The following is a 13,006-nucleotide window of genomic DNA, read 5'->3' as shown; positions in this document are numbered from 1 at the left end:
ACGCGTTAAAGAGTTCTGTTCTTCAGCTCGAAGGTCACAAGAGTGAACACAACTCTGACCGGCGTCGGAGGGACTGTAGACTGACCTGAACTTGGATCGACTTTATCACGCCAAAAGCACGATTATTTAGAGATGAACTAAAAACCTGGTGTCTCAGTTCACAACTAGAGTGCTAAAACTGAACGACACACTTGATTCAGTACCACCACTTTCGGCTTCGGCCATTATAGGCCTAATTGACAGGTTCCAACTTACAGCGCGAAGCACGACCGCGAATGCATATACGTAACTAGACTGATACTCGCGCACGATGATGCAAACAAGCTGTTACCTGAAGTCGCTCAATGTCAGGGCCTGTAAATCTCAGCATGTCATTAAAAAGGTACTTTTTCTGGGTGAATTTAATGGGCCGAGTTGAATGATTTTGAAGAGACAGTTTTGTGAACCATATCTGAAGCATAGGCTACTTTCAGCGAGGCCTACCAGTAATGTAGCCTAGAAATCTAGAAATGGAGCCTGGAGACAGCTCTTAGACTTCTACAGTGCTATTTCTACCACGCAGAAATAATTTTCACCATTTTCCAACAATGTTGATCAGTTAATCGGCTAACGCCCTGTTATGTTTTTTCTTTTTCTAATCGGACACCTGATCATCTTTATTATGGTTACAGTAACACTGTAGTTCTCTATGTTTAACATACTTCATTTTGTAAGTGACGCATTTATTTCTTATCAGAAAAGCTAAGTTGATGGCATCAAAAATTTAAAGGCATTTATGTGCATTTGAAAGTGCATTGTTAGATTTTAAAGTAAAGGAAGCAATTGTTTTGTTATCTCAGTGGCATCCTTGTAATGTACATTTGCCATATTGAATTTAATAAGAACTTCCAAGCAACCTACTTTGTATATTTGGGACCTCCTTGGTCGAGGGGGTTAGCATGCCAGCACATTGCAGTGAGCCAAAAACCTTTTGCTGGTATAGTTGCTATGAGTTCAAGTCGAGTTCATGCTGGCTTCCTCTCTGGCTGATGTGGTAAGGTCTGCCAGCAACCAGCAGATGGTTGTGGGTTTCCTCTGGTCTCTGCTCAATTTCCTCCCTCCATAATACCGACAGCCCTCGTATATGTGATCTTTAGTACTGGTATTATGTAAAACACCAATCAAATAAATTAAAAAATAAATACTTTGATTAATTACTTGTTCGTTGTAGACTGGTCTTACTATTCATGAAGTTTTATGTGGTTATAATTTCTATTCCTTTAGGTATTGAAAATATTAGGAGCCTCACCAGTGCAATGTTACAGTACAGTAACCAGGTAATCACGAGGTTGTCCAACTTGTTAGGATGTGAGATTAATCTTTGAATGTAGATAGACTTAGTATGCTATTTTAAATTTTCTGAGGGTCATTGTATCAGTGTAACAATGAATCTGAAAACTTTAAAAGGGCACACTGAGTCTATCTAGACAAGAAATCTCCAATGTGTCACATTTTTGTGCAATTTGTATGCTTGTTTATGAAATTTGTAACATAGTTACATTTGGTCACAAAATGTGATTTGCTCCAAGTACCATTTCCATTTACTGGGAATGCCGTGATGCCAAAGGGATCCCTGGTTTATTCATGTGACCATCGCAGAAACTGCTACATTTCTTTGAATATGAATGACGGTCATCAATGACCAAACAAAGCGTGATGAGCTTTTCCAAACAACATTATATTGGATGTCTGAAACAAATGAAGTGCAGCATTATTTCAGTTTTTATAACCAGAAATTTGTCATATCATATTACATAGTATGTAGGCCTACATGTTCCTGTACGATAGTTTCGATATAACTGAAAATGTAGTTAGATTTTGACTATATTATAGTGAAGTTTGTATTTGTGAGGGCAGGGCAGTTGAAATGAGCTGTGTGCAGGTTATAGCAGCACAGTTTTAGTTTCCACAACAATAGTAGACGAAATATGATAATGATGGAACTCTGTGTGATTTCTTACCAAACCATCATAACCTGGATGCTTCTATCTTATTTTCAGCTCAAATTACAATGACTTTCTCCAAAGAAGTATTGTTCCTACACATCACTTCCAGAAAAGTTTACCAAGGTTGCCAATTCCTCAGTTAGAGAAGTCATGTGAAAGGTACCTCAGGGCCCAGGAGCCCCTTCTTAGCCAAGAGGAATTCAAAACCACCCAGGCCATTGTAAACCAGTTCAGAGATGGGGAAGGAAAAGGTAGGCCTAATGAGTGTAATGCCACAAACCCCCATTGATCTGTTCTTTGTTAGATATTTCTACTCTCTTGTTGAGTACTGTGTACAGTACTATGATACTCAACAAATGTTAGAACTCGTCCACATCGGTATTCATTGAATAACCCATAATTATTAAAATATTTTCAATCTTTTAATTCATGTATATGGTTTATACACTGTAGAAATACTAAATTGATTTCAGCAATTGTTGGAATTGCCACAGTACTTTACTTTGTGAAGCTTATCAGTGTAAAATAAAAAATTTCTACCTTTGCCAAGGAAGCTGTGGTTTAACTGGTGTTTAAATTTATCTGTCTTGTTGCCATATTTCTTTGATCGTAGGTGTAATTATCATCATAGGCATTCAACTAGGCCTATTATCTAATGTAAAAACAGTCATTCAAAAATTGCATATTGGACAATATAGATGCAAGTAGTGTTTGTGATTGGAATGATGAGCTGCCGACTGAGAGCTGAGGAACTTTTGATAACACAGTTTCTTATTTTTACATGTACATTAAATATGGCATTGAAGAAGTACAAGATTGAATTTGATGTAATCTTCTTATTTTACAGCACTACACGAAGAACTGGTCATGCTTGATAAACAAAACAAACATACAAGCTATATATCAGGTGAAAAAAAATTATTCATTAACCCCAAGGACTTGCATATATGCACTGATATTTCTTATTTATAAGTTGCAATACATTAACCTTTTTATCCTGTAAACATTATGGTAGAATTTTCCATCTGGTTTTCATATTGCATCTTGCAATTGCTATTATGTTTCTTTTCTTATCTTGTAAAAAAATAAACCAAAAAAAAAGTGTGTTACAGAATTCTGGCATGCTCACACATGTGCATTGATTTCTGAAAATGTATGTAAATACATGTATATTCATGTATATAAAATGTGTTTAATTATTCTGATGTGTAATAAGATTTATTTTCCTCAGTGTTGTTTCATTTTATTCATCCACCATACAGTTAATAGGATCATTTTCATTTCTGTATTATCCTTGGCCGAAATAGTTGAAGGCATTTAAACTCTCCACAAAGTAAAATGAATGTGTTTCTATGCAATAGTAATTTATGTGTGATTTTCATATTCAGCTCCATGGTTTAACATGTACCTGTGTGATAGAAGGCCAGTTGCTCTCAACCACAATCCATTCATGGCCTTTAACCCTGACCCAAGACCGGAATATAATGATCAAGTAAATCTTACTGAAAATCCATTTTTATTTCACCAAAGAACATTTTCGCTAAACACATGTGGAGGAATAGCCTTCTGTAAAGGAACATTTATCTATATTGTGGAGATTACTTAACTAACATTTTGCAATAGTTGTACTAGCTCTGTCATTGTGATGCAGTCTTGTCTGATTCTGCCATGGTGCTATATCTGTATTATCAGGTTCCACCATACCCTGGGCTCTGCCTGGTTTCCTCCATCATAATGCTGGCCGCCGTGATATAAGTGAAATATTCTTGAGTACAGTGTGAAACACCTATCAAATAAATAAATAAGGTTCCACCATTGTGCAATAGTTCTGCTATTGTGCAGTAGTTGTTTCAGACTCTGTCATTGTGAAGTAGTTGTGTTAGGCTCTGTCATTTTCCTGTAGTTGTCTCAGTCTGACATTGTGCAATAGTTGTGTCAGGCTCTGACATTGTGCAGTAGTTGTGTCAGGCTCTGACATTGCACAGTAGTTGTGTCAGGCTCTGCCACTGTATTATAGTTGTGTCAGGCTCTGCCATCATGCAGTAGGAATTTCAAGCTCCACCATTGTGCAGTATTGAACCTTGTCTCTGAAAGTGAATTGGTCCAAAGCTCTCTTTATATCATGGATTTCTGATATATATGTGGATTTCAAAATTTTGTTTTCAGTTGACACGTGCAACAAATATGGTGGTATCATCGTTGCGATATTTGAAGACGTATCGGGCTAATCTTTTGGAGCCAGAGGTATATCATCTGAATCCAACAAAAAGTGATACACAAAGTTTTAGAAAAGTTGTCAGGTGAGATTATGTGTCTCTTCCAGAATTATGTGCTAGAATCTGTATAGATTATATTAACATTCACAGAAGATAAAGGATTGATTGTATAAAGATGTCATCATCTGTGCCTAATGCATTATGAGATACAACATGGGGTAAGAGTTGATTGCCAGAATGGAGGTGTTTTATACAAAGGGCAAGATGTCATACTGCTTTTATCCATGAAACTACTTTTATGAGAGAGTTTTAAACTGAATCACCTTTGTTCGTTTCTGGCTCCAGAAAAATGGTGACATTGTTTTGCCATCCCGGAAACTTAGTAGCCAAGTTTGTGTGATTTATTGGCCGTCAGAAGACAGGTCAGTGAAACATTTTGCAGCACAATATTGACTCAGTTGATTGAAATTGACTGACTTATCAGCTTTTTTATGTCACCTGAGGGTACTGCTGGCCTGTATCCCTCAATGAATTCCTGACAGCGGCAGTGATGCGATTATGTACAGAGAGTTTTGGGAAAATACACACTTCTTAGGTGACAGCAAACATTGTCTGTGGTGGTTTGGAGAGAACAGTAAGCTTGCTATAGACTGTTATTAGTATGTCTTTGAATGGTTTATTGCCATGGTAGTTTAAAACCATCTCGTGCTAGTATTTGTTTGTCTTCAGATGGTTACCAGCTGCCCTTGCATGGTATGGGGCATATCTGTACAAAGCTTTCCCCCTGGATATGAGCCAGTATGACAGACTTTTCAACTCCACACGCATTCCAAGGTAATTTACCTTATTTTTAGTTGGTAAACTGTGACATATCCAAGGAATAAAATGGATTGTTTAATGTTACAAGATTAAGTTCTTTGATCCCTTATTATTTCTCATTCAGTAGTATTTTGTATTTCCAAATTCACAGGAAGGGTAGAGATGAACTTGTCTCTGACCCTACAGGCAAGCACCTGCTGGTACTAAGGAATGGAAACTTCTACATATTTGATGTCTTTGATGGAGATGGTAAGCTTTATCAACAGTCGCTTAACAGTGTATTCCCTATTATAAGAATTACCAGAACCGGTATATCTGAATACTTTCCTGTCCTATTGAAGAAACATTGCCTACATGTATCTGGTATGCACATCATACATTTAAAAACAGAACATGTTGTTCTTCACTAGTACATGAAAGTCTCAAAATATGTACATTTTTAGTAATGGAAGTGATACAGCTTGAATTACATGGCTTACTGATATGATATGGTAATACTGTTGTTTATTTTTTTCATGGAACTAATAAATTTCTCATATCTTTGCCACGTGTACATGTATGTGAACAGGCTTCTCTTCATTTTATTTACCCCCATTTATCTATGCATACAAATTGCAACTTCATCTGTCACAGGTAACATCCTGTCCCCTGATGTAATCCAGGCCCACCTGAAGTACATTTTGTCTGACACTTGTGCCTCACCTGAGTTTCCAGTCGGGGTTATGACCACAGAGAACAGGGACAAGTGGGCAGCTGTGCGACAACAACTGATCAATGCTGGTGAGGATTCACAATCTTTCTATTACAAGATGGGGCTCTACACTGTTGACCTCCTATGTTTGCATGTACAGCACTGCATGTACTCTGCTTTCTCACATCCTAATGTTAGAACTGCTTGTTTTCTTCTTCTTTTTCTTTTATGTTCAGTAGCGGCAAAATTTGTTCACATTTGTTATACCCCAATTGAACCAACAAGGCCTATTGGACCGTCATCCCATGCATGTGCACCTTGAATGATGCAAAATTCCAATTTAATTTATAGAGAGATGGTTGTAAGTAGTCAGTGTATTCCAGTCTATTACATTTAAGACACCACGAAATAAAAAGTGCAGGAATTAACTCTTCTCAATTTTCTGATGGACAGGTAATGAGATTCCAGTGCAGTTAATTGACAGTAGCTTGTTTGTGCTCATCTTGGAAGATTTAGCCCCACAAGATCCCAATGAAGTCACTCGCCTTTTTCTCCATGGTAATGGGGCTAACAGGTACTAATTTACATACTTGAAACCTTTTTTATTTTAAATTCATGATGTATTTTACACTGATTGCATGCTATTGTTAGTAGAGGGGAAGTTTTTTTTATAGCTTAAGTAACACATGTTTTTGAATTAATTACAAATAGCTAAATGTTCTGCTGGTATCTGATTTTCACACTAACGTTTGACCTCCTGTGATGACATTTGACCTACCTGCCAAGAGGAATGTTTGAGTTCCTCTTCTGATGACTTTCTCTTACAGTTCATTAGTTTAAGTCTGAGGAGATTCAGTTGTTCAGGAAAAATAAACATTACTTCAAGGCAAGGCTGAATCGATGGCACTGTCTCCTTCCTGACCATAGGCCACAGTACAGAAAGTGCCAAACCACATTAAATGACATTGTAGCCTGGCAAGTTCATATTGGTGCATAGTCAGTGGTCGCAGGGCACTCAACATTCACATACATGCAGAAATACTGCAGAGTAACCAGTAGGTACTTTTATACAGTAAATACTTGTAAGCATATTTTACAACTGCCAATATTACAATACTATCATATTTTCTTGTACATTATTTGTACAGCACTATTTAGTTACCTGACAGGACCTTGTGCCTTAAGGCATGCTATACCACATGCTATTAAGACTGAATGATTCCGTCTGCATGGGTAGCTTTCTGTTCAGTGCTGTGCAGAAACTTTTGTTAATGTTACTGTACTGTAGAACAGAAGTTAGTTTTCAAAGAAAATTTGAAATAATGCTACCAAATTAAGAATGTTTTAAGACATGAAAATATATGAAAGTACTACTGCTGTTGACAAAAAAGAAGTTTTTCTCTGCTTTCAGGTGGTTTGACAAGTCCTTCAGTTTAATCCTGAACAAGGATGGGCGGGCATGTGTTAACTTTGAGCATGCTTGGGGTGACGGTGTGGCAGTGCTGAGGTACTTTAACGAGGTTTTTAAGGACACAATAACCAATCCGTATGTGCATCCAAATTCACCACCTGCCAGTGTTGACTCGTCTAACATAGTGCAAAAGCTGGGTAAGTGTACAACAGCCATGTAGTTCATGATAATTTTAATGTTAATTTCAATATAATTAGTTCATTGGCTTACGGACTAACTTTAGTTGAAGTATGATACAGAATGTAACTTGTAATTACCTTTCAGCCTAAATGGCTAAGGGTTTTTTTGGTGCCATTTCAGTCTCAGTCGGTCCATCTATTGAAGATGTAATCCATTTAACCCATACCTTGACTGATCCCTATCATTATGGTTGGTGTCAAACATTATTAATGTTATGTATTTGTGAAAATATGTGCGCATGTATGTGTTGTAGATTTTAAGCTTGATCCATTCCTAAAGACATCTATCTTGGAGGCTCAGAGAAAATTTAATGAGACTACATCAAATCTGGATCTTGATCACCTGGAATTCTTGGACTACACAAAGAAATTCATTAAAGAGCAGAAAGTCAGCCCAGATGCCGTTCTTCAGCTGGCAGTCCAGGTGTGTTTCCTCTGTATTTGCTGAGTTTTGATTTTAGTGACATTCATACATTATATTTATTATATGCTCTTTCCCTTCAGATCATGCTGTGGTATTAAAAAATTTAGTTAATCAGCAAAATATAATATCACTTGTAAAAAACCCAGTTTTCTTACTTTCATTTGTTTACTTAGGATTTCTTAATAATTACTTTTTTGCATATTTATTTGTGGTAAGTTATCCATTTCTTGACAGATGGCATTTTTCAAACAAAGAGGAGAGACTGCGGCAACGTACGAGTCCTGCAGTACAGCAGCATTCAAGCATGGCCGCACAGAGACTATTCGTCCTTGTACCATGGCAACAAAAAAAGCCTGTGAAATGATGATTAAATCTCCTTCAGAGTTTTCAGCTGAGGAAATGAAGGAAGCCATCATCAATTGCTCAAAAACCCACTCCCAGCTCACTAAAGAAGCAGCTATGGGTAGGGCTCTCTTAGTGTATCATCCCAACATAATAGGGTTCAGTTTCACATATTTAATTATTGTGATGTTGCCTTATAAAGTTGTTGTGCTATAAACTGACGTTGCCCATGAAGAAAGTTAAAAGAAATACGATATTTAGTGAAAGAATTCTTCATAAAAAGAAACTTGATAATTTGTAAATGCCTGAGAGTTCTGTCTGAATTTTTCACATTTGTAAATCATGAAAACTTTGTTGTATTTCGCGCTGTGTCTCTACCCAGATGTCTTGTTTTCTGGACGTTACTATTTCTATTGAATCTTTCAGGACAAGGGTTTGATCGCCACTTGTTCTCACTTAAAAATCTGGCCTCAGCTAAGGGAGGTAACCTGCCTGCCTTATTCCAAGATCCAGCCTATTCGAAAATCAACCACATAATTTTGTCAACCTCCACATTGAGCAGCCCTGCCGTTGAGATTGGAGGATTTGCACCTGTTGTCGCAGATGGCTATGGAGTAGGTAAGTAACAAGTCAAATGCAGATGGTACTAATTTTAATTCACGTCTTTCCCCTGCGTCCAACAGTGATCTGGGGGAGCTGGCTTGATGTAGTCGTAAGAGGCACTTTCCTTTTGGTCACAAAGACACATGATGTGCAGGTTCAGACGTTGGACAGGGAATTTGTAGATTCCCCCACTCTCACTAGTTGTGGTGTCTTGGGGACAATAAGTGTAGTGGATTTGTTCCCAAATGATTTCTTGAAGGTCACAAGTATGGTAGGCATGCAGGAAACGTCAACCTGCTAAAGGTTTGTGGTGTATGCCGGGCACTTCGTGTTTCTCCATCTGTAAAACTCAGTGCCATGTTGTAAATGAACAATTCTGGAGTATGCTTGTCAAAATCTTATGTACACATTGCCCGTCTTGAAAAATTTATCAAAAATCTGATATATGTACCTAAAGTTTTCCAGATTGTTTTGATTAATTTCCCATCAACGCATTATCTTTCACAAAGCAATTCTGTGCGTGAAGAATTATGCAATAGATAAGACTGAGCCAGCGAGATTCCGCATAGACCTCTTTGGTCAAAATATTGTACAGGAAATTTTGAAAGTGAATAATGGTTGCAGAATAGCTTTTTGTCGATTTTATTTTTATACATGTTCCTTTTTTATTTTGCCTTTAGGTTATGCTGTTGAGGATAACAGAATTGGCTTCAATGTGACTGCTTATAAGGGAGAACGTAACGTCAAGGATTTTGTGGAATGTGCTAGGTCCAGCCTGAAAGACATCCGAAATGTTTTAGAGGGCAGAAAACCTGATGAGAAGTCATGACCTTGGCTACCTCACTAAGTGTAAAATATTCAGATTTATATAAAAATAAATATATACTGAGATGTTCTGGAGATTTCTTGATAACTACAGTACATGTTGATCTTGTTGACAATTCACACTTGTTTGCAGTACACACAAATATCTTTGCTCATTGTGCGATTCGTCATTAATGATCATTTAGTGATCGTTTCGATGTGCACCATATTGATGTTCTTCAAGTTTGTCTCACAAGGATATATATTTTTGTTCAAACATTTTTCTTAAATTGACCAGAAAAAACATTGCATTTATAAAATGCATATAAAAGCAGTGTTGTTTCATTGCATTGATTAAAATTACTTGTATTATAGTTTGCAGTTCGGTTTTCTGTCATTCCTGTGATGTTATATAGGAACAGCCTTTATTTGCATCTCATTAGCCAAAGAAAGATGGGGTATTTCAGACATCTGGATTGTAGTTATTACAATAACCAGGCAGCCTCTGTGACCCAGCAGCCATTCACCACTGGGGTCGCTGTTAGTTGAAGTCCAGCACAAGCTGGCTTCCTCTCCAGGCGTACATGGGAAAGTTTTCTCCCACGATAAATGCTTGCCACCATGGTATATGTGAAATATTCTTGACTACTCTGTAAAACAGCCATCAAATAAACGCAGTAATCTGGATTTGCAGATTTATGTTGGTCAAACAAGACTGATTGATTGGTGTTATTGTGGTAGTCAAGAGCAATTCACTTTCATGATGCGAGCAAAGCACTGATGTTTGACCTTCCCTGTAATGACCTCTGTTATAACCACTTATTGTCACTGAGGTCATGTAAACAATGGATGCTGGAGAACTCAAACCATGTGTTTTAGGCTTTGACTGAACCAAAACCTTGAGTGTCCAAATGATTTGTGTTGCCAAGACTCGCCCCCCTCCACCCGATTACTATGAAATACCTTTTACAATAACATATTACATGTGGATTGAAGCCCTAAATGGGTGTGGGGTTCTGCTGGTGAAATCAACATATTGAAATGTTTTTCATAAAATCCCAATGTAGAAGGAAGCATTTTGTCATACAAATCGGGTGCAGGTCTTGAACATGCATGAACTACAAACAGTATGTATGGCAGACATGACATGACAGTGGCTTGAGGCCGAGGTAGTAAATACATGTATAACAATCTCCGCACAAATGACAAGTGAACGCATTTATTTGTGTATGACCAATCACAATTGTATAAAAGGAAAACACAGTTATCCAACTGACTATACTTACTTCTGTATATTTTGGTTACATGTAAGGAGGGTTGATATTCAGGTCACTTTACTGTAATATATTACATTTGTAATCTATCAGACACATGGAATCTTCTTGCACCTGACACCTGATTCATAATTACAGGTATGTCTTCAAATTAAGCAATAGAAACTACATGCTGAGGCCTGCTTCTCAACAAGAACTTAATCTCTTTGTTTACTCATTTTAAATGGTGTTAATTATTCAACTCAACTGTAATATGTTTGTTATTTTAATATCTTGAGGATTCTCAGAAATAGCACCAAATTCATTTTGGACAATCAGATGCTCATTTCCAAACATTATGTTACCATATTATGTCATAGCTAAAATAATGCAAGAATATATTTATAAATCTTACCACATTACATGTACCATCTGTAAACAGTATCCTGATTAACAAATAACTTGGATTTAATTTATGGAGTGGCTATTTACCCAGCGGCTGTGGAAGTAACTACCAATTTCAGGTTATGTCTACGCTTAGCCAATCAATAGACAAATTTCCATAGCCTTGAACCGTCAAATTTGTTGTGGTCTAAAATGTGTGCAGTTTCATAAGGCTTGTGAAAGGATGTTTGGCGAAGTATTTATCACCTAGTTGTCCTTTCACACTTACTATAAGAGTGGTGCAAGAAAGATTATCTTCAGTTCAGCATGGAAAATAGTAAAACCTGGCATACAGTACGAGAGGTATAATAAATTGTAATTGTATTATTATTTTTGCTCTGTTTAGACAGTTTAGAATAAAGCAGATGAACATTATAATTTAAACGTTTAGCTAGTTTATAGGGGGTTTCCTTCACATCTGATCAGTACAACTGAGGACAGGAAAAGCAAATTCTACTTTTGTCAAAGGTCTATGATGCTGTGTTCACTATTGTCATAATTCAGACATTGGACGACATAGCTTGAGTGACATTAGGTTAATTTCCTATGTTTTATTAGTCCAAAATTGCTCTGATGTTGGGTCTGGCAAAATTTTGTTCGGCCAACGAACACTGGCTTAGGAACATCCATGGCTGAAGAACATTTTGCCAAACCTAACTTCAGAGCAATCTTGGACTATGTTTTAACAGAAGTCCATCAATGTCTGCTCATAGTGGTCTTAATCTGGGTATAGCTGATGGAACTATATATTTCCCATATGTGAAGTGCACATATGTTAGACAGCTTAAATGGCCACACCAGCATCGTCTACTACTTACATTGTTCCTCAGAGCCCACAAGCAGTGAAAGCGGAGGAATATACAAATTCCCTGCCCAAGCCCGGGCTTGAATATGCACCTTGTGTTGTAGCAGCTAAAGGACAAGCTCTTCTAATCACTACACTGCAGCCTGCTGCCTACCTTTAGGTATGTAAGAATAAAATTCACATGATATCCACAGCTGCAGGCGCTGCGTATATAGGGAAAATTTCTGTATATATCCACAGCCACTGGGTATATACATTGAAGGAAAAAAACTTGTGATCATATCCAAAGTCGCTGGGTATATATTGACTGCCTTTAATTTAAGGTGTACATCAGGTGGGTGGCTGTAGTAACACTGAAGTAAGGAACTAAACTTGTTTTCCTAAAATTCTGTTGTCATGGGTTTGGGAAAATATTGGGGACCAAAGACTTCCCATGACATGATCACACAAACATGAAAGTGAAGACCTGCACAGAGATGGTTTACAACTAATTCTTGATGTTAACGAAGTCACATAAAAATACCTTTAGATTGAACATTTTTCATGTTCTCACCAGTATGTATTACTTTAGTGTTGACCATTGGTTTAATTGTTCTACCTATTTTAAGGTTCTTGAAGAACAAGATTTGCAACATTCGGATTTCACGAAGAGCCCTTTATATAGTCACTTAACTTACTTCAAAATGTACCCCCAGTACTTTGCCACCTTATACTCTGGCAAAGTTGTCTTTAAACTCTTCTTACAACAAAGCAGGTACATCTTCCCAATATGACAAATATGTTTATACTTATAAGTAGAGCCAATGGTAAAAGGTATGTGTGAACAAGATAACACAACCTACCTTCCAAATAAATGCAGCTCCACATTGATACACCATAAATTCAGTGGCATAGTTTCCATACTGATGCGCACCTTGGAACGATTTCACAAAGACATTTCTGACTTAAGTCAAAATCTAAATACGATCTT

At 37.2% G+C, this 13,006-nt stretch overlaps 1 protein-coding gene across 1 annotated transcript; it reads left to right on the top strand.

Annotated features, from left to right (window-relative positions):
* The first annotated feature begins 42 nt into the window (after positions 1–42).
* Positions 43–9,915, top strand: LOC135470254 (carnitine O-palmitoyltransferase 2, mitochondrial-like). The gene is made up of 15 exons (XM_064749076.1): positions 43–382; positions 1,264–1,316; positions 2,040–2,236; positions 2,833–2,892; positions 3,374–3,477; positions 4,152–4,285; positions 4,931–5,035; positions 5,172–5,269; positions 5,654–5,800; positions 6,165–6,285; positions 7,123–7,319; positions 7,616–7,785; positions 8,020–8,248; positions 8,554–8,745; positions 9,411–9,915. The coding sequence occupies exons 1-15, from the start codon at positions 311–313 to the stop codon at positions 9,557–9,559; spliced, it is 2,028 nt and encodes a 675-aa protein (XP_064605146.1). The 5' UTR covers positions 43–310; the 3' UTR covers positions 9,560–9,915.
* The last annotated feature ends 3,091 nt before the right edge of the window (positions 9,916–13,006 follow it).

Source organism: Liolophura sinensis, chromosome 7 (genome assembly GCF_032854445.1).
Source record: "Liolophura sinensis isolate JHLJ2023 chromosome 7, CUHK_Ljap_v2, whole genome shotgun sequence".
In the NCBI taxonomy this organism is placed as follows: Eukaryota; Metazoa; Mollusca; class Polyplacophora; order Chitonida; family Chitonidae; genus Liolophura; species Liolophura sinensis.
This window is presented reverse-complemented; position numbering and strand designations above follow the sequence as displayed.